The sequence below is a fragment of the Rattus rattus genome, chromosome 16, assembly GCF_011064425.1.
Source record: "Rattus rattus isolate New Zealand chromosome 16, Rrattus_CSIRO_v1, whole genome shotgun sequence".
Taxonomy (NCBI): Eukaryota; Metazoa; Chordata; class Mammalia; order Rodentia; family Muridae; genus Rattus; species Rattus rattus.
In genome coordinates this window covers 19,548,305-19,569,283 of record NC_046169.1, presented here as the reverse complement: position 1 = coordinate 19,569,283, position 20,979 = coordinate 19,548,305, and the positions used below count along the sequence as shown (strand labels likewise).

Genomic DNA, 20,979 nt, shown 5'->3' with positions numbered 1-20,979 from the left:
GATACTCTGTCTTGTGGGTATTGGTGATCAATACTCTATCTCGTGGGTATTGGTGATTGATCTAATACATTAGGATTGCTATCCAGAAAGCAAACAAACTTTAAGGCAGGTCCTGTGTACCGGGAACTACCCTTAGCCCTCCAGAAATCTCCCATAACTTCCACCAAGGTCAGCTCCTCGGAAAGAGCATCTAGTTCCGGTCATCCTCAACAGCCTGTGTCAGCTCAGGTCCCACCCTGCTGACTTTCAGTCTGCTTGCTTTCCCACCAGTTTGCTTGTCTTTCTGCTCCATCCCCACCCCCAGCTCCCAGAGACAGGCTTGGCAGTTTGTTTTCCAATAAATCTTTCTTTCCACCCACGGAGAGGTCTAGTTCAGTAATTTCTCTGTGCCGTCGCTTACAGGACATATATAATTACCTTTTACAGGGGGTTACAATTAAGAGATTGCCTTGAAGGCTCAGGAGAGTCCTGTGAATGTTGTTTTACTGAATTCATTTTGAATTATGATATGGCTACAAGCTTATGGGGGTGGGCAGGGAGTGGATGTGGTGGGTTCTAATGTGAACGCCCCTGTAGGGTCATGTTTGAATCTTTCGTCCCCAGTTGGGTTGGTGGAACTGTTTGGGAAGGATTAGGAGGTGTGGCCTTGTTGGAGGAGGTGTGACTAGGGGGTGGGCTTTGAGGTTTTTTGCTGTTGTTTTTTTTTTAATTTATTATTTTTTAAGATTTTATTTTATTGTATATGAGTACTCTGCTGCTGTCTTCAGACACACCAGAAGAGGGCATCAGATCCCATTACAGATGGTTGTGAGCCACCATGTGGTTGCTGGGACTTGAACTCAGGACCTCTGGAAGAGCAGTCCGTGCTCTTAACCGCTGAGCCACCTTTCCAGCCCAGGCTTTGAGGTTTTATTTTTATTTTTATTTTTATTTTTATTTTCCGGAGCTGGGGACCAAACCCAGGACCTTGCGCTTGCTAGGCAGGTGCTCTACCACTGAGCCAAATCCCCAACCCTAGGCTTTGAGGTTTTAAAAGCCCACACCATTCCCAGTTAGCTCTTGCTTTCGGCCTTGCGTCTGTAGATCAGATGTAGGCTCTCAGCTCCTGATGCAGTCTCCTGCCTGCCTGCCTGCAGCAGTGCCTCTCACAGTGAAGGTCACACACTCATGCTTGGAAACTGTACGCCTTAATTAAACGCTTTATTCCGTAAGTTGCCTTGGTCACAGTGTTCTGTCACAGCAGTAGAGAAGTAACTAGGATAGGTCCTCGACTGAGAAAATGAAGCCCTTTCTTCCCCAAGTTGCTTTTGGCCATTTACAGCCACAGAAATGTATGACACCCACAGACTTAAAAAAAATATGCGTGTGTGCGTGTGTGTGTGTGCACGGGCGTGCATGTACACACAGGTGGAGGTCCAAGGACAATCTCAGGTGTAAAGCCTTAGGGACATAGTCCATCTCCTTTAAATCCAGCCCCTCTAAAACATCCCCTCCCCCACCTCCACTGACCGTTCACGTTTGAGTCGAAATTAGCTGCACTTGAGAGCAAAGTTGGGACCTCCCCCCTGTCCCTAAGGTGTCCAAGACAGAAGCAGGCAACAGTAGGAGTCCTGTACCTCAATCACAAGCTTTATTGTCCGAACATGGACTTGCCACACTTCCACAATTCCACTGGGGGGAGGGGGAGGGGAGGGAATGGCTGAGCCACCGCTGGGTGGCCACACCGGGTAGGCTGAGGGGGCCGTCAAAGGCCAGTGCTTATGGGGAAATGGCTTCTTGCACACCTACCAGGTGCAAGCCCACTCCAGGGTGGGGCTCAGCCCCTTCTGGTCCCTACTGTGGGAGCCTTTGGCTGTTAATTCCTAATCTGTGAGCTGCCCGATTGTGCTGGAAAGAGCGATATACTGGCTCTGCAGTTGGGCCACTAAAGCGTCAATTCTAGGCTCTAGGCTGCTGTTGTTAACGGCAAGTGCTACCCAAAAGCCAACAGGAAGCAGGGGGTTGGGCTGTGGGGCTGCTAATTCAGCTCCTCCCTAAGGACAAGAGCGTGAGCGCCACCTGCTGGTGTCTAATGGTGCTCACAGAGGCCACCTGGGCCAATCCTAAGGACTTACCATACCTGTCACCCACTGTGGTTCCCGCCCTGGGAAGTTAGAGGCGGGACCCTCTGTGGGTTGCTGGGGTCTTTGGAGTAACATGGCAGGGGTTCCCGGAAATAAAGGGAACCAGCGTGATTCCTCTCACCCAGCAAAACACCGCGTGAATGCTTTGTTTAAAGAGTTTTCTTCCTGCTCTTGGCTGTAAGCCCCCGAGCCAGTCCCAGCTCAAGGTCAAGGTAAGAAGAGTGGGTTTGCGCGCTCACCTAATACTGAAGCTGTCTGCTCAATGCTTTCTGGGCAGCAGAGGGGAGGTGGGTAACGCATACTAGCGTGGTGTCGAGGAATAAGGAACCTGTCACCCCCAAATCTTCCCTGGCTAGAGGCCCAAGCGACCTTGTACCAATGTGTTAGAGGCTCAGCATCCCCTCCCTAGTTTCTGAAGACTGAAGCCCTTCTTGGTGTGTTACGCGTCCAAGCAGGGGCCCTGCTCCACCCCTCAGGGGCCTGCAGGGGACCTGGGGACACCAGAAGGAAAGGGAGGTGGGGAAGTACCCGGGTGCCCAGACAAGCCTCGGGGGCAGCCTGCTATAGCCAAGAGAGGCCCAACTGGATCGCTTCAGCCTCCACAAATTCAAGAAGCTCCTTGGGACAAGAGAGGTCCTCCAGGGCTGGGCCCAGCTGTACCGCGCTCTGTGGAAGGCCGTGTCTGTGGGAGCCTCCTGGTCCGGCAGGGGGTTCAGGTGGGACATGTCCACGGCAGTGAGGACAATTATCGTTACAAACACAGTCTCATCTCCAAAGGGAAAGTTCTGGCTCCTGCCTGAAGGTGGCGCTGCTGGGAAGCCTGGCAGGGCTTCCGGTGTGAGTAGGGCCGGTCCGTGGTGTCCCTTGGGGGTCAGTGTTTGTCCTAGAGAGATGAAGAATGGGTTGGGGAATTTAGCTCAGTGGAAGAGCGCTTGCCTAGCAAGTGCAAGGCCCTGGGTTCAGGGAAAAAGAAAAGAAAGAAAGAAAGGGAGGGAAGGAAGGAGGGAGGGAAGGAGGGAGAGAGAGAGAGAGAAAGAAAGAAGAGTGCTGAAGAATGAATGGGCAGATGAGGGAGGGAAAACGGGGAAGAGAGCTGGGTAGAGGGTACCGCATGTGTCAAGGCCCTGTGGCAGGAAAAGCCTGGACTCTACAAGGAAATCCAGGCATCTTTGTAGAGGATGGATCTGCAGAGGTATGAAGTAATATACAAGCCTTCATTCCACATCTGGAAGTTATGATGAGCATGTTTCTTACAAGGTTGCTGGAAAAACAAACCCTCATGTGGTCTGGACAGCAGTTCCCAGGGTGGTGGCTACTCTGTCGCACCAACCCTGCCCACATCAGCCGCGCCAGCTGCCTGGTCCTCGGCTACCTGGTGAAGAAGGGCCTTCCAGATCCTTGCTCCCAAGCCTGGCCCTTGTTAAATGCAGAGCGACTGGGAAGCCGAGGGGCAAGCTGGGTTTTTCTTCACTCCAGCCTCAACTGCATGGGTCACACAGCAAGCTGGGGACACGGATGTTCCTAGATCAGGTGCTAAGTAAGTCATGAGCATTTGCAATAACATGGGTGGATGCTGAAGGAAGGTTGGGAAACTGGAACACTATGTCTCCCAAAACCAAGGGCTATGGGCATGGCTCAGCAGTAGATGACTTGCCTAGAATCCCCCAGTGAGGGGCTGGGGGCGTGGCTCAGTGGTAGAGCCCCTGCCTAGAATCCCCCAGTGAGGGGCTGGGGGCGTGGCTCAGTGGTAGAGCACCTGCCTAGAATCCCCCAGTGAGGAGCTGGGGGCGTGACTCAGTGGTAGAGCCCCTGCCTAGAATCCCCCAGTGAGGGGCTGGGGTGTGGCTCAAGAGCCTCCCAGAATCCCCAGTGAGGGGCTGGGGTGTGGCTCAGTGGTAGAGCACCTGCCTAGAATCCTCCAGTGAGGGGCTGGGGGCGTGGCTCAGTGGTAGAGCCCCTGCCTAGAATCCCCAGGGAGGGGCTGGGGGCGTGGCTCAGTGGGAGAGCCCCTGCCTAGAATCCCCCAGTCAGGGGCTGGGAGTGCTAAGGCCCTGGGTTCCATTCTCAGAACCAAGGAAAAACCAAAAACAAAACCAAACAAACAAAAGAAGAGAGAAAAAGAAAGAAAAGAAAGAAGGAAGGAAGGAAAGGAGGAAAAGCAGGACCATTCCTGCAATGGGTACACTAGTGCTAGAATCTTCCTAAGCAAGCAACCCGGCTGGGACAGGACAGACACAAACAAAGCATTCTCATCCCTTTGTATATTTAGTGACTTCCGGAGGGTTTTTCTCAGAGGCCTGCTGGCTTGGGTGACTTAGGGAAGCTGCTGGTGCACTTACCTCCTGTTTGTGGGCCTTGTCTGGCTGGTGGATACCATTGGCAGAACCGGAATTGTTGATGGTCTGTGAGGGGAGAGGAAGAGCTACTGAGCATGCGGCCAGCGTGCAGTTCCACACATAACCACAAGGGGAGCGATCTTCCCAGTGGGACCAGTCAGGCTTGGAACCAAAGTCCTTTAGCCTGGGTCTCCCAGGACAGCAATGTTTACTTCCTTTTCAGACTGGGGTTTCAAGGATGGGGCCACCCTCCTTCAGGCTGGGGATCCAATGTTGGGACATTCTCTTCTGTCAGACTGGAGTCCCCAGGATGGCGCTGCCTCCCGTTTGGGACTGGGGTTCCTGAGGCTACAGACCCGTGTGCTCACCTGAGTCCTATCTGAGCAGCCCCTCAGGGCCTCCACCAGCCTCTCCACCTGCTGGGCCTGGTCTAGTGCGTCCCGCAGGGCATCCTCCGTGCTCACTAACTGATGTTGCAGTCTCAGCAACTCGGGCGCTGAAGCTGGGTCAATGAGGGAGTAGCGTTTCTGCTCCGACAGGGACTTCTCCTTGTCCTGGAAGGGTGGAGGTGTGGGAGTGTGACCTGCTCGTATGGGTGCTAATTGGAAACTGATCAGGCCCCACCTGCCTTTTGAGTGGAGCTTGTGCCTTACTAGGACCTCCCTCCCCCAGACTTCACTTTCCAACTTTTTCAAGCTCCAGAATCTAAGACCCACCGCCCCATCCTTACCAGAGCCCTTCTGTTCTAACCCATAGTCAGCTGACACCCAGTGTTCCTCTCACTTCCAAGTCTATGTGACCCTCCCCCACTGTGTCTCCTCTCTCCCCACCATGACGGTCAGTGTCCACACACCCCACTCTGGCCTCCCACCAAAGCATTCTAAGACGCACCTGTCAGGCCCCGCCTCCTCAATGCTTGCGCTCCAGCCTGCGACTCCACACCAAGCTCAGAGCTTCTATACAGACCCCCCTGTGACTCTAGGACCCCCCCCTTCATGTACCTTCTAGATTTTCACTATGCTCTTCCAAGCGCAGGGCTGGTTGGTCAACCAGCAGGGAGCCCCAAGGTAGAAATCTGAGCTCCCCTTTATCTGGACCTGACATTTCTGGGAAACCCACCAGTCCAGGACCTCATCTCTGTGTCACAAAGCCACCGAGGCAACAAGGACCCTGGGGTGCATGTGTGCTGGCATTTAACCAGCCAGACATAATGCTGGCAGGGTAGTTAGGGCTGATGACCCCCACGCCCACGCCTAAGGGTAGATGCAAGACAGATAGAGCCCACATGGCTAAAGAGCTCTGTGTCGGATACAGGGTCTCATGTAGTCCAGGCTGGCATGGAACTAGCTGAGGGTAACCTTGAACATCTGATCTTCCTACATCCACACCCGCAGTGCTGGGGTCACAGGCACAGGCCACTGCATCTGATTTTATGTAGTGCTGGGGACAGAACCCAGGGCTTGCTTTCTTCAAGCACTCTATCCACTGAGCCACACTGCCTCAGCTCCCTAAGCATCTTTTATTAGTCTACCTTCCCCTCCACCCTGTGGATCCCCAAGAGCCCCAAAGCGTGGGAGTAAAAGAGGTCTATCCTCTTCGATCCACCCAATCCATATACCAGAGACGGCCATCTCTGGCCGGAGCATCGGGCTGTAAATGTGAAACTGAACGGGAAGGGTGGGGCCAGTTCTGTCCTCTGCTGCCAATGTGTGTCCATTCCCACTCATGGCAACTCAGCTCCAAGTCCAGTAGTTTCCCTTGGAGAAGGCCCTTTGGTACCCTGCCTTGAACCTCTCACTACTGACACAACCCCCCATACACCACTTAACAAGGAGCCCAGACTTTGGCTTCTGGTTGGACATCTCCCTGCATGGGTTTTTTTAAACCCTCTGTGCATGACTGAGTTTTGCCCTTCAGGCTCTGGACAGAGCAGACTCTTTGTGTTGGTGTTGGGGCGTCTCTGGTTGAGATGTCTAAAAAGGGGTTGCTCAGGGCCCTTCAAATGCTACATGCTTGAGAGCCTGGAGGACTGAGTTTTCAAGCCCCACGGCGACTCTAGGAGTTCGCTAGTCTCTTTGGTCCCGGAGCAGGGCAACACCCCCCCCCCCCCACCCCTGCAAACCCCTCTCCCCTGCCCCCACGCTCTGCCTGCACGTACCAGCCCGGTCAGCTTTTCACGCAGGCCCCGGATGTCATCTTTCAGTTTTTGTTCCTTTATCCGCCATTCAGCTTTGTGTACCTCACGGCTCAGGTCTCTCTCGGGCCCTGGGGAGTGCCGATTGGCTTCTAACAGCAACACCCTCAGCTCATTCAGACTCCTGGAGTGGGCAGACAGTCACAGAACCAGGGCATCAATTCTGCAACTCTGTAGTAGGAGCCACGTGGCTGGAGGTCCGTTACCACCAGGGGGCGCCAGCCACAAGGCAATGCTGACCAGAGCCAAGCAAGAAGGATGTGGCACGGGTCGGCCACACCCAAGAGGAACAGCATTTGGATGCGAGATGACCAAGAGGATTTAGCTGTTCTTAGAGCTTTTTTTTATTCGTTTGTTTTGAAGATTTATTTTTATTTTACGTATAGGGGTGTTTGTTCTTCATGCATGTCTGCGCACCGTACATAGGCTTGGTGTCCTCAGAGGCCAGAAAATTGTGTCAGACCCTTTGGAACTGGAGGTACAGATGCTTGCGAGCCACCATGTAGATGCTGGGACTCAAACTAGCATCAAATGGAGAAGCAGATCTCTCCCCAGACTCAGTAAAATATTTTAGAGGGTTTTTTTTCCCCCTTTTTCCTTTTTTTTTTTTTTTTTTCCGGAGCTGAGAACCGAACCTAGGGCCTTGCCCTTGCTAGGCAAGCGCTCTACCACTGAGCTAAATCCCCAACCCCCCCTTTTTCCTTTTTATTTTGACACAGAGTTTCATGTAGCCTGGGCTACCCTCCAACTCTCTATGCTGTACCTTGAATTCCTGACCTTCCTGAGTGTGAGGATTACAGTGTGGTGCTGGTCACAGGATTCAGATTGCCCTGCATACCAGGTAGGCTCTCTACCAAGAGAGCCGCATCCCTCAGCCTCAGGGAAACCTCTTGAATGCTGGGATCACATGCACAAGTGTGCTAGGCAGCAAGGCTGGATTTAGATATAGATGAGAATAGTATTTCAAAGTCAGAAAAGGCCAGGCAAGATGGCCCAGTGGGTCAAGGTGCTTGCCACCGAGGCTGAGGACCTAAGTTCAATCCCTGGGGCCCATCTAGTGGAAAGAGAGCTGACTCCTGCAAGGTAAGTCTTCCAGACCCCACATACATTTTGTGGCATGCACAACCTCCCATGGGCAAAACAAACAAACAAACAAACAAACAAACAAGTGCTGTTATTATTATATTTTTACAAATGAAAACAAAACAAAATAAATCTGAAAAGCATTCTGATTAGCTGGGCATGACGACTCATCCCTATGACATAGCACGTGGGGAGCTGTGGAAGGAAGACTTGGGGGATCCAAGGCAAGCCTGGGGTAGGCGTTAAGAGCTTGTCTTGAGAAGACTAAGTTAGGGCTGGAGAAATGGCTCGGTGGAGAAGGGCACTGGCTGCTCTCCCAGAGGACCTGGCTTTACCAGCTCCCCTACGGATGTTTGCAACCACCTGGAACCCCGGATCCAGGGGACCTGATATCCCCTTCTGGTGTCCACAGGCGTCTGAATACACACCATGCGGATTCAGGCACAGGCACAAAAAACCGTAAGTAAACAAATCTTTTTTTTTTTTTCTTTTTTCTTTTTTTCGGAGCTGAACTCAGGGCCTTGTGCTTGCTAGGCAAGCACTCTACCACTGAGCTAAATCCCCAACCCCAAGTAAACAAATCTTAAAAATACATACACACACAAGTTCCCTGACTAAACTTAATGACTTTTAAAGTGGGAAAGACCTCCGTAAGACCCCACCTTAGGGGAACACGCATCTCTACCACGGGCCGCCTGGAGCGTGGCGGTTAGGACCCTGAGGGGCTGGAGAGATGGCTCAGCGGTTAGGAGCACTGGATGCTCTTGCAGGAGAAGCCAGGATCGGTTCCCAGTGCCCATGGCTTGGCTCGCAACCATCTGTAATTCATAGTACCTGACGTCCTCTCCTGACCTCTTTGTGTGTGTGACCACTTGGGACACACAGACATACACGCAGGTGAAGCACTCATACACATAAAATAAGTACATCCGAAAAAGATTGAAATAATGATAGCACTAGAAATAAGTATTTAAAACGAAAGAGAGGGGTTGGGGATTTAGCTCAGTGGTAGTTTGGTCCCCAGCTCGGGGGGGGGGGGAGAAAGGACTCTGCAACCTTAGGAGTCAAGCCCCCCGGGCAACTCACCTCTCCTTCCGTAGCAACTCTTGGCTGATGTGGACCAGCTGGCCAGAGGCATCATGGGTCTTCCGAGACACAGCCTCCAGCTCTGCCTCTAGCCGCCTCTTCTCCTTCAGGAGAGAGTCTATCTTCTTCTCTCCTGATTTGCACTTGTTCTCAAGAGCTGGGGGAAAGCCGCAGGGGAAGGAGAGAGTTCAAACACAGACAGTAACGGGGGGAGTGTGGTTCAGTGTGCAGCGTGCTGGCCCCAGCAAACCAGAGGCCCCCGGTTCTAGTCCCAGCACTGCTTAAACTGGAGCGATTCCAAACAGACCCGTGGCTAAGCACTTCAGACGTGGAAGCAAGAGGATCAGGGATTCAAGGCCAGTTCTGGGACAACCTGGGTTTCAGGAGACCCTGTCTCAGACACCAATGAGAGGCTGGTCTGGCCGGGGTGGGACATGAAATGATAGGAATGCCAGCCTAAGAGGCAGGCAGTGCCAAGCCTTGTGCACAAGTCTATCATTCCAGCACCGGGGAGGCTGAGGCGGGAAGCTCATGATGAGTTCAAAGCCACAGTGGCTACATAGTGAGTTTTAGGCCAGTCTAGGCTAAAGAGACCGTGTCCCAAATAAACAACAAGAAAAAGCGTCGCCTGGGTGGTGATGTGGTTCAGTTAGTGGAGTGGTCGCCTAGCATGCACGAAGCCCTGGGTTTCCATCCCCAGCATCACGTAAACTGGGCATGGAGGTGCACACCTGTCATCTCAGCACTTGGGAGGCAGGAGGAGGATTAGATGTTTAAGGTCATCCTCAGCTACGCTGGGAATTCAGGACCTGCTGTGACCTCATGAGACTCGGCCTCAGAAAAGAGAAAAAAGAAAAAAAAAGGTAGTATCCTAGTTAGGGCTGACTGTCAGCTGGAAACAGCCTAGAACCAACAGAAAATGGAGCTGCAATTAGGTGATCATCTTTACCAAGTTGGCCTGTGGTGTGTTCGTGAGGATTGTTCTGATTGTGAATGGATGCAAATGAGCCCAGCCCACTGTGGGCGGCACCATTCCCCTGAGCAGGTGGTCCTGGGCTGTCTAACAAAGCTCAAAACACAGCAGACAGCTAACTCTCCCAAGCCAGCATCCCAGGCTCTGCGGGATGGGCATGCACAGCAGGTCGCTGGATATTTCCATGGTTATCCAGGGAAGGTAAGAACTAAAGCTAAGCCTTCACATTGGCCTTGGGAGGGTCTAGAGCCCACTGACCTTTGTGAGGTCAAGTAAATGTAACCAAGACTGGAAGAAAGAGGGGTGTGGGACCAACACCAGGAGTGGGGTAGCGGTGTCAAGGGATCTTTGAATTAGTGAGTCCCATAGTCACCAATTCCAGACTTCTGACCTCTCCTGGGCCTTCTTTGTGTATTTTGCTTTTGGCTGTGGCCCAGGTTCTATGATCTATTTCTTTTGAGACATGGTCTTATGTAGCCCAGGCTGGCCCCAAAATTTCTTCTATGATCTATTTCTTTTGAGACATGTTTTTTTTTTTTTTTTTTTTGTTTTTCTTTTTTTTTGGGCTGGGGACTGAACCCAGGGCCATGCGCTTCCTAGGCAAGCGTTGAGACATGGTCTTATGTAGCCCAGGCTGGCCCCAAAATTTCAAGGTAGCCTCGAACTTGAACTTCTTGATCCTCTTGCTTCTACCTCCTGAGTGCTGGAATTCTAGGTCCACATCCCCATGCCAGGCTCCCCGCAGTTCTTGCTATCTGTCCTAGGGATTAGGGGCTGTGTGGAAGAGGCCCGTGAGGAATTCAACTCTTCAAGAAGGCCACGGAGACAATTTGATGGCAGCTAGAGGCATGACCTCAGTTGGCTCTGGGAAAAAGGCAGTGCTCGTGTATCTCTGCCCACTCAGATCTCAAGCAGGTAGCCCAGCTCAGCTGGACCTACAGAGCCACAGTGCCAACCTACCCCAACCCCCAACCTCCGCCCCTAGGGAGGGAGACTTACCACTTACTTGGGCCCTGAGCATGTCCATCTGGGATGTCAAGGCTGCCACCTCTTTGTCCCTCTTGTTCAGCTTGTCCTGCAGGCCTAGGAGAGAAAGGAAAGATGGGGGCCCATGAACACCCAAAGGCCAGCAGTGAAGGCAAGGGGTGACCCCTCCTGGGGAAATTCTAAAAGCAGTCAAACTCAGCCTCTAGGTCTAGGTCTCATCTCCCGAGTCACCTACCCAGAGGACCCAGGAGTGTGTGGTTTAGGGAACATGGATCTCCACCTCTCTGGCTTCCTCCATCAAAGGATGGGGGTGGGAAGGAAGGAAATAAAGATAGTGTCCACAGAACCAGAAAGAGGACCCCTTGTTGAGTTGCTTCCCAAGCCCTTCAGCCCTGAGCTTCTGGTCCTCCTGCCTCTCCTTCCCAAGAGCTAGGATCACAGACATGTATCACCAGGCCCAGTTGTACGTGGTACTGGGGATGGAACCCAGGGCTTCATGCATGCCAGGCAAGCCCTGTTCCAAGGCACACCCTCAGCCCCCAATTTATATCTACTTGGAAATTTATAATATCCTGGACATAGAATTTGGATCTGATCAAGTTAGATCTGATCTCATGGGAATCCTATCTCACATGATTATTTTTTGAGACAGGGTCTCAATTTGTAGCCCAGGCTAGCCTTGAACTCAGGGCAGTCTTGCCTAAGCCTCCCTAGTATTGGGATTATAAGCATGTGTGTGGGTAGTTTATATCTAATTTTGCGGGGAGGAGGTTTGAAGCAGGGTTTCTCTGTGTAGCCCTGGTTGTCCTGAACTCATTCTGTAGACCAGGCTGGCCTCAAACTCAGATCTCCTGCCTCTGCCACCCACGCAGGAGCTGGGATTAAAGGTGGGTGGGAAGGTGGTTCATGAGACGCTGAGATCCCTGTTCTTTCGGTGATCGCACAGCACCCACTGTGGAGGGGTGACTGCACACGGCAAGCACCTCTCATGGAGACGCTCGAGGCAGACCACGTGACTCAGCTCCAACGCGGCACCCAGCTTCCCACAAAGTCTGGACTCCTACCCGAGGCTACTCACCCTCCAGAGTCTCCTTCATCCGAATCTTCTCCTCAGAAAGGTCATTGGACTTGATCACCTGAAAGGACAGTCCTGTAAGAGGACATGCCTGCCACCAGGCCACACCTCAACCTGTGAAAAGGAACCTTGGGGGGGATGCAGGGACCCAGTGTGCCAGCAGGGGGAGCAGACATACTTGAATCCCTCTCCATGAAAAAAGGGAAGCACCCAGATGGCTTCCTGTTGCCTGGTAGAAGTTCCCTGCTGCCCCTGAACTGCTATTTGGAAAGTAAGGAGCAGAGGATGAAACTTAGGACGTTTTCCGTATTAGGCAGCAGCTCTATCACTGAGCCACGCCCCCAGCCCCTCAATGGGGGATTCTAGGCAGGGGCTCTACCACTGAGCCACGCCCCCAGCCCCTCACTGGGGGATTCTAGGCAGGGGCTCTACCACTGAGCCACGCCTCTAGCTCTTTCCCTATTGACTTATAGAATGGTTTATCAACTTATTCTGCAGCTCAAGGAGGCCTGGAGATTGCGATTTTCCTGCTGCAGCCTCCTCAGTAGCTAGAATTTATGGTACTGAGTCACCAGGTCTGACTTGGCTATACCCTTGGTTAAGAAGATATTAAATAGGTGTCTTTTTTTTTTTTTTTCCTGAGATCTGCCTTGGCAATCTTTTGCAGGACACCAGCCTTGACGCTCCAATCATAAAACAAGCTCTCAATATATACAATAGAGCGTGGATGGCCCATCTAGGGGCTTCCTTAACTGCCTTCTTCACAATGCTTATTTAATAGTAAACTCAGAAGCCAAGGAAGAAGAAGTTGATTGAAAAAGAAAAATGGAGGAGCTGGTGAGACGACTCAATTGGTAAAAGGCTTGCCTTGCTACTGCTTGAGTCTGGGCCCCAGAAGCTACCTAAAAAGCTGGACACAGTGGTGCACACTTGTAATCCAAGCACCGGGAAGCAGATACTGGCTGATCCTTGGTGATGGGTGGCCAATTAGCCAACCTACCTACTTCAGGTACCCCATGTCAAAAACAAATAGATGGTACCCAAGGTTGACCTCTGACCTCCACACATATGCACCCAATATACACATGCATGTGCACACATGTGAGCATGTATGCACACACAAACACATGTATCAGCAAGGTGGAATATGGTGACACAAATCTGTAATCTTAGCACCTGAGAGTTAAAAACAAGAGGATCAAGAATTTAGGGTTAGGGGGCTGGGGAGATGGCTCAGAGGTTAAGAGCACTGACTGCTCTTCCAGAGGTCCTGAGTTCAAATCCCAGCAACCACATGGTGGCTCACAACCATCTGTAATGGGATCTGATGCCCTCTTCTGGTGTGTCTGAAGATAGCTACAGTGTACTTATATACATAAAATAAATAAATAAATCTTTTTAAAAAAACCTAGGGTTATCCTCAGCTACAGAGTGAATTTGAGGCTAGCCTGGGCTATGCAAGACCCTATCTCAGACAAACAAATAAGAAAAGGAAAAAAAAAAGAGTTTCCTCCTGAGAGAAAGGCAACTATAGAATGCTATAGCACAAGGCAGGAAGAGGTCCTTTCTTACAAGACTTGGACCTACAGACAACTGATTCCCTGAATACCACACTGCAGAGCGATATCGCGCATGGACTAATTATCACGGTCCTAGCTGACCCTTTGTAAGGCTATTTTAAATGAGTTATTGGGGGCTGGAGATGCGGCCCGACAGTTAAGAGTGGGCACTGCACTCGCAGATTACCTGGGTGTAATTCCCAGCACACAAGCCAGGTGGCGCACAGGCACTCGGAACGCTGGCTCCATGGTTTCCGAAGCCTCTGGCCACCATGGGCATTGGTGCTCACCGTGTATGGCTAAACACAATACATCTTGAAATGGACCAATGCAGGACTCAGAAATGTGGAGCTCGGAGCCGGTGAAGCATCCTTGCTGGACTTGCTACAATGGACAGGGCTCTCTATACTCCTTGACCCCCCCTCAAGGACTAATGGGACTAATGCTCATCCGGAGCAAGGATGATATAACTGGGTACTTCTAGACTTGGGACAAAGTGGGTCATGGTGGCTGGGACCTTTCTGGAAGATAAAGAGACATCTTTGAGTCCCCGGGGAGGTGTCTGATGAGACAAGGACCTGGGAGGAGCAGGTCCTTTTTGTGGGTGCTACCTGAGTACTGGGTACCAGAGAGGAAATGGGGGCTCTGAGCAGCCCGGTCAATAGACTTTGTGAACTGTTTTGTCATGCTGGGGATGGAACTCAGGACCTCGGCTAGGGTGGCAATTCTAGTGCTCTGGCACTGGGCCACACACTCAGCTCATTTTTAAAAATTAACTTTGAAATAGAATCTCACTAAGCTACTGAGGTTGGCCTCGAACTTGCCATTTGCCAAGTCTCAGCCTTCCAGTCTAAGCCAGTCAGCGTTCAGGGGCTAGCCAAATGGTGCCTTCAATGGCTCTCAAAGCCTGTGTATGAAGGGTTAAACAGGGTCCTCTTAGACTACAGTGGTCCCAAGAATCCTCATGGCTCTGATGGAGGGAGACGGAAGCTCCTCCTCTGGGCCTCCCTTGGTCAGCTCTAGGCACAAGGAAAAAGCTCCCCCAACTGGCTTGCAGAGGCCACGCCCTCCCTGTCCCTCCCCCAGCTGGGCCCCACAGAAGCGAATGCAGCCTACATGGCTGTGCTGGGCTGAGCACAGGGACTCGACAGCCTGCAGTCTATTCTCAGCCACCAGAAGCTTTTCCCGCAGCCGCTCGGCCTCCTGCCTGCTCTGGGCTTCCGCCCTCTGCAACATCTCGTAATCCAGCATCTTCTTTTCGGCCAGCGAGATCTGCTCTTTGAGGAACTCGATGGCCTGAGCCTGGCCGCGGTATTCCACATCCAGTCCCTCCAGCTCCTGTACACGTAGCTGGGCGTCACGACATTGGTCCTGGGCTTCTTGTAGCTCCAGCCGGTGCTGGCTGGCCTGCTCCTCCAGCTGTGCCCTCCAGTGCTGCTGCAGCCCGGCCAGCTCCTCCTGGGCCTCTTGCAGTTTCTGCCGCAGGCCCTCCTTTTCCTTCCCATGCATGGCCGTCTCTAAGTCGTGCTTGGCCTGCAGGTTCCCTAACTCCAGTTGGTGCTCCATTTTGATGCCCTCCACCAGGGCCTTCAGCTCACCAATCTCCTTCTGCTGGGCGCCTGGGCCAGAGTTCAGCGTGGCCTTCAGGTCTTCTAAAGATTTCTGGTGATCGGAGGCCAGAGAGTCCAGCTTGGATTTCCAGTTGTCCATGAGCCCCATGTTCTCGGTGGTGGCCTGCTGGACCTTGGCCTTGAGGTCTGCCACTTCCTGAGCGTACTTCTCGTTGGCTGCCCGGAGCTTGTCCACTTCTGTCTGGTACGTCTTTAGCATGTGCTCATACTTGTCCTGGAGCAGGGTGCTGTCCCGCTGGTGCTCCTTGCTAGCCGATAGCAGCCGCTCTCGCAGCCGCAGGGTCTCAGCGGCCTCTGGGTGGTCCGCAGGTGGTGGACCTGACTGAAGGAGGCAGTGTTGCAGCTCTTCGATCTCGCCACGCCGCAGGCTCAGCTCTTCTTCTAACTGCAGCACCCGAGACTTCTCAGCCACTGTGGTCAGCTAGCAGGAGAGAGAGACAAGTCAGTGACCATGGATCAGTGATGGGGACATGCCAGCCAGGATGGGGGGACAGTCAGATGATGGGGAGGTGCCTATCCCTAGCTGTTCTCAGGGACCCTATTGTACCCCAAATGATGGATGGGGTGAACCAAATGTCCTCATTGCTTAGGAAGCTTAGAACACACCACTGCACAAGAGAGGTTTGAGCTTAGAGGACTTTCTAGAAGCTAATAAGTTATGTGTATGCATATCTCAGCAATCCTCCTGCCTCAGCCTCCCATGCCCAGCCAGATAACCATCCTCTGACTTGCAGGTGGAGCTGTAGATCAAGGGGTCTATCTAGTGGGTGCTAAACCATCTCGTGAGTTTCCTGCACACAGCGTTCAGGCACACCAGTGCCTGTGATCATCTGGTCATGGCCGGCGTGCACATGAAGCCATGTGTCTCCAGATACCCACATGCCCTGCACAGTGCTTCGGCCACTATGCACAAACTGAGCCCTTGTCACAAGCCTCCGACTGTCTGCGGGGTGGTTTTCCTAATCAAGGCTTGCTGCCTGGTCAAATTCCTCCCAGCAGAACTAGAGGTAGGCTGGTCAGCCATTTACAAAAGGTGTGGAGAGGCCAGCGGGGCCTGGCATACGGGACATAGAACCACACCCTAGAACTGACTGGACCGTTCTCCCAAATGAGTTTCTCAGGGCCTCCCTAACACACTATATAGCTATGGCCAGACTCTGAGGCCAACATCATCCCCACCTTTGGGGATATCCCAACATATAAAGCCCCACTTCCTGAGCCTCAGGTCCTCCAGGTTGGCTCTGTTGCCACCTTAAGAGTCTCTGGCCTAGAGCATTCTGGGTCTGCCTTCCTGTCAAGGAAGCGGTGTCCACCCAAGTATGGGGCAGACCACTCCCAGAAGGCTTCTTCATGGCGGTGCACAGGAGGGAGGCACAGGGAAGGTCACAGAGACACCTGCGTTCAAGGAGCCACGAACTTGGAAGTAATCCCAGAGGACCAAGACCCCCATCCCTAAGAGCATCACTTGGCCACAATGAGCCTGACTCTAAATTTCAACTTCCTCCCAGAGGGGAGCACAGAAGGACTCGAGAAAGCAGCCATTATGATGGCAGAGGAAATGATTAAAAAAAAAAAAAAAAAAAAAGCAAAGGGGGCATGGAAGGGCCAAGGCGCTGGCTGGGTGGGTGGCAATGGTGGGCACGGTTTACCCTGTTATCCGCTAATTCTCTGAGCAGCCGCTCGGCCTGCGCCTTCTCCAATAGCAGACTCTGCTCCAGCTCCCCAATGCGCGCGTGTTCCAGCTGGGTCTGGGTCTGCTCCACCCAGGGGGGGGTGAGGGAGGGATGGCAGGGTGGACAAGGAAGGCAGGGACATGGGGAAGGGGGTACAGGGAACAGGAAGCCGGAGAAAGAAAGAAAGGGCGTGAGAAGGGAAGAGAGAGGAGAGAGAGAGGAGGCGTCATCTTCCATGAACAAGACTGAAAACAGATCAATGAGCCGGAATTGCTTAGGGAAGAGAGAGAGGTCTCAGAAGTGGGGTACATGAGGGGGCTGGGTGCCCTCCCATCATTGAGGCCTAGCTGGGCGGGGTGGTTTTCAAGGCAGAGGAGGCTGTGGGACCTTGCTAGCCTCTGGTAATGCAGTGGCCGTGGGTACCCAGTTCCTTCCCTTGTGGGATTTAAGGGTCTTTTTCTTCTTTTGTTAGGTACATTTTATTTCCTCCATGTGGGTCCCAGGGATCAAATTCTGGGCGTCAGGTTTGGCGGTAAGGCCCGTTACCTGCTGAGCCATCTCCCAAGCCCTTCTTTTTCTCTTTTTCCTTCTTTCTTTAGTCACTATACAGCTCCCAGTGGGCCTTGGATGTCCTATGTAGGCCTTGAACTCACCCATTATCCACGTGTCTCTACCTCCCGAGTGCCAGGATTTAGGATGTGTACCACTACATCTGTTTTTTTCTTTTTTCTTTTTTTCAAACAGAGTTTTTGGCTATATAACCAAGGCTGTCCTAAAACTCACTGTGTACCCCAGTCTGGCCTTTGAACTTGTAATCCTGACTCTGGACTTTCGTTTGGATTTTCCGAGACACGGATTCACTATATCGCTAATAAATACCGTACCATGCCCGGCTTGGCCTGGAACTAAGTATGTATCCAGGATGCCCTTGAACCTGCGATCCTTCTGCCTCAGCCTCCCTAGCACTGGGATGTCAGGTATGTGCCACCATGCCTGGCCAACTCAACTCACACCATCTTGATTCTCCTCAGGCCTCCTGGGTGGGGACTGGGCTAACACCCATTGCCCTTCCCAGAGCCTGGCTTGGTCCATATCCCTACCCCCTCCCCCATCCTTCCCAGATTCTGCGGAGGACGCCTGGTCTCTGGAAATACAAGGGCACTTTTGTCCCCTCTTTACAACACCCGTTTCATTGGAGAACAAAGCATGACATTCTCTGGGTGGCACAGGGCTGGCATTTGGATGGCCCATGATGGATCTCTGCAAGTAAGCAGGGCGGTGGGGAGGACACGTCCCCCTGGGGTCCTCTAGAAGACCAGACTGGAAACCAGGTTTGCCTCCTGAGAGAGGGGAGGGTGCCGCTCACCCTTAGAGAAACACAGGTTAAAGCGCTCACCACCCTGGCCCCAGCACACACACAACCCGACAGCAAGTGCGGAAGGGGTGGGCGGGGCTTAGATGGCAGGGATAACACTCAGATGCCAGCAAGAAGTGGCAGCCATGGAGACTGAAAGATCGGAGCCTAGGCTGCCCATCTGCAGCCTAGGGAGGCTTTATGAGCAATGCTGAGTTTAGTCGTGGAGACAGTAGAAGATGGGGTGACCCAGCCCAAAGGGACGAGTGTTCTGTTTGGAACAGAGTTTAGGCTTTCAATTCTGACTTTGTGTATTCATATGCATGTGGAGACCAGAGGTAGATGTCGGAAAACTGTGTGTGGGGTCCGGGGGAGTGGGGTTCAAGGCAAGGTTTCTCTGTGTAGCTCTGGCTGTCCTGGAATTTACCAGGTTGCAGACCAGGCTGTCCTCCAACTCAGAAAGAGCGAGACACCCTCCTGCTTTGCCTCCCGAGTGCTGGGATTAAGGGCGTGCACCACTCTAGTATACGTCAGATCTTAACCACACTCCACCACGCCTTCTGAGACAGGGTCTCCCTGAGCTATGTCAGCTGGCCAATCTCACCACAGGGTTAGACAGGTGTCACACCCATTTTTGTTTTGTTTTGTTTTTTTGAGACAAGATTTCTGTATGTAGCCCCAGCTATCCCAGAACTCACTCTGTAGACCAGGCTGGCCTCAAACTCAGATATCCATCTGCCTTTGCCTCGAGTGTGCAGGGATTAAAGGTATGTGCCACCATGCCTGGCTGCTACACCCTTTTGTAATGAGAGTGCTAGGAGTCTAAACTCGGGCTCTCACTGATGAGCCTCATCCTGACCCCCTAACTGGGGAGTTCTGGCCAGGTGTTCCCCTCAGTCATCTCCCCGGGTCCCCCAGTTTGAGTTTCTAGGTAAGTTATCTACTGTCGAGCCATATGCCCCAACCCTTGGTTTTAACTTTTATGTTTTTAGATTTATGTTTTTATGGGGTTGGGGATTTAGCTCAGTGGTAGAGCACTTGCCTAGCAAGCGCGAGGCCCTGGGTTCGGTCCCCAGCTCCGAAAAAAAAAGAGTAGAAAAAAAAAAGATTTATGTATTTATCTTATGTGTGTAAATGTATTTCCTGCATGTGTGTATAATACCATGTATGTGGAGGCCAGAAAAAAATCAGATCCCCTGAAACTGGAGTCACAGATGGTCGTGAAGTACCACACGGGGGCTGGGAGCAAAACTTAGGTTCTCTCTGAGAACAGCAAATGCTCTTAACCACGGAGCAATCTCTCTGGTCCCAGTTTTGACTTTTTAGGAGAAGATTTGTTTTTATTTGTGTGTGTGTGTGTGTATGTGTGTGTGTGTGTGTGTGTGCGTGCGCGAGCACACACGTGTTTCCATGGGTGCATGTGCAGGTGTCTGTGGGGGTCAGAAGAGGGGGCTACAACTCTTGTAGCTGGAGATCTGGGAGATGGTGAGCCATCTGGGATCCGAACACCCAGTTCTCGGAAGTGTTGTGAGTGTTCTTAGCCACTGAGCCATTCCTATAGCCTTCTGGTTTGTCTTTAAAGATGGTTGGGGAAAGTAGGCAAGGTGGCTACAAGCCTGTAATCCTAGAACCTACTGGCTGAGGCAGGAGAATTCTGAGTTCCAGACCAGCCCCAGGTAGTGTAAAAACCCAACCCCAACCAAGTATGTGGGGAGATAAATTGACTTTAGCATAATTCACATTCTGATTGCTCTGAATATGGTCACAGTTTAGTCTTTGTAATAATAATATAATAAGTTATAATTATAACTATAATTATAATAAAAATCAAAGCTGAATGTGACAGTCTTTCTGGCTAAACTGGCTGTGTAACACTGTCCTGTCCTGTCCCCCTGTCTCAATGCCTGCCAACCTATTGGCAGCCCCAGGACCAATCAGATTCTCTCTGAGGGATAATGTGTGGTGGCCAATCTGGCAGGCTGGAATAAGGAACAGATGTAGTAAAAGACACAGACAGACAGGCGGCAGACAGACAGGCTGACCCGGAGTTGCCAAGGGCCTGTGAGCACCTGACACCATCCTGATTGCAGCCCCTTGAACTGCCGGCCAGGGGTGGTGTGCGTGTGTGAATTTCCCCACAACTGACTGTTGCTAAGCTCTGTTGATGGGAGCAGGTGGAGAGGGCTCAGCTCTGGCAGCCCCTCTCTCCCCTCAAACCCACCCATCTGTCCCCTGCAGGGAGATTGCTGCCCTTCAGATAAGCCAGACACAACCACCTGTGCTGTCCCTCTGGCTGTAACAAAAACGCAGATCACAACAGCTTCAGGCTGGGTAATACTTGTCTTCTTTTCCCCCTTCCTTCTTTCCCTCTTTTCTTTTTAGAGTCTCATTCATCCATGTATCCAAGGCTATCCTCAAACTCACTGCATAGCCAAGGCTGGTCTTGAACTCCTGATCCTCCTGCTTCTGTCTCCTGAGGTCTGGGATTACAGGTATGCACCACCATGTCCATTTTTTTTTGTTTTTTTTTTTTTTGTTTTGTTTTTTTTTTTTTTTTTTTTTTTGCCAGCCCCACCATGTCTTCCTAATTAGTCCGCCTGGCTTAAAACTCCACTAACCAGACTAGCCTTGAATTTGCCATGTAGCCAAGGATGACTTCAATTTCTAGCCTCCTGCCTCCACCTCCCTATGGTGGGGTTACCAGCATGTGCTACCATGATTTGAACCCAGAGCTTCACGCATGCTAAGCCAGGCAATTCTACTGACTGAGCTGTATCTCCTGCCCCCTTTCACTTGTTCCCAGACAGGGTCTTGCTAAGAAGTTTGGGTTGACTTAGACTTGGTATATAGCCCGGGCCAGCCTTGGGTTTGTAACTGTCTTGCTTCAGCTACCTTAGAAAGCTAG

At 52.0% G+C, this 20,979-nt stretch overlaps 1 protein-coding gene across 1 annotated transcript in view; it reads right to left on the bottom strand.

The window, feature by feature from the left end:
* Positions 1 to 1,608: 1,608 nt before the first annotated feature.
* Clip2 (CAP-Gly domain containing linker protein 2) overlaps positions 1,609 to 20,979 on the bottom strand; it is a 62,379-nt gene continuing 43,008 nt past the window's right edge. Inside the window, exons 9-17 of the mRNA XM_032886362.1 lie at positions 16,697 to 16,801; positions 14,533 to 15,468; positions 11,861 to 11,918; positions 10,795 to 10,878; positions 8,823 to 8,979; positions 6,618 to 6,777; positions 4,828 to 5,013; positions 4,463 to 4,525; positions 1,609 to 3,006 (exon numbers count right to left, since the gene is read on the bottom strand). Coding sequence (XP_032742253.1) covers positions 2,995 to 3,006; positions 4,463 to 4,525; positions 4,828 to 5,013; positions 6,618 to 6,777; positions 8,823 to 8,979; positions 10,795 to 10,878; positions 11,861 to 11,918; positions 14,533 to 15,468; positions 16,697 to 16,801 — 1,761 coding nt within the window. The 3' untranslated portion in view covers positions 1,609 to 2,994. The remainder of the gene's footprint in view (positions 3,007 to 4,462; positions 4,526 to 4,827; positions 5,014 to 6,617; positions 6,778 to 8,822; positions 8,980 to 10,794; positions 10,879 to 11,860; positions 11,919 to 14,532; positions 15,469 to 16,696; positions 16,802 to 20,979) is intronic.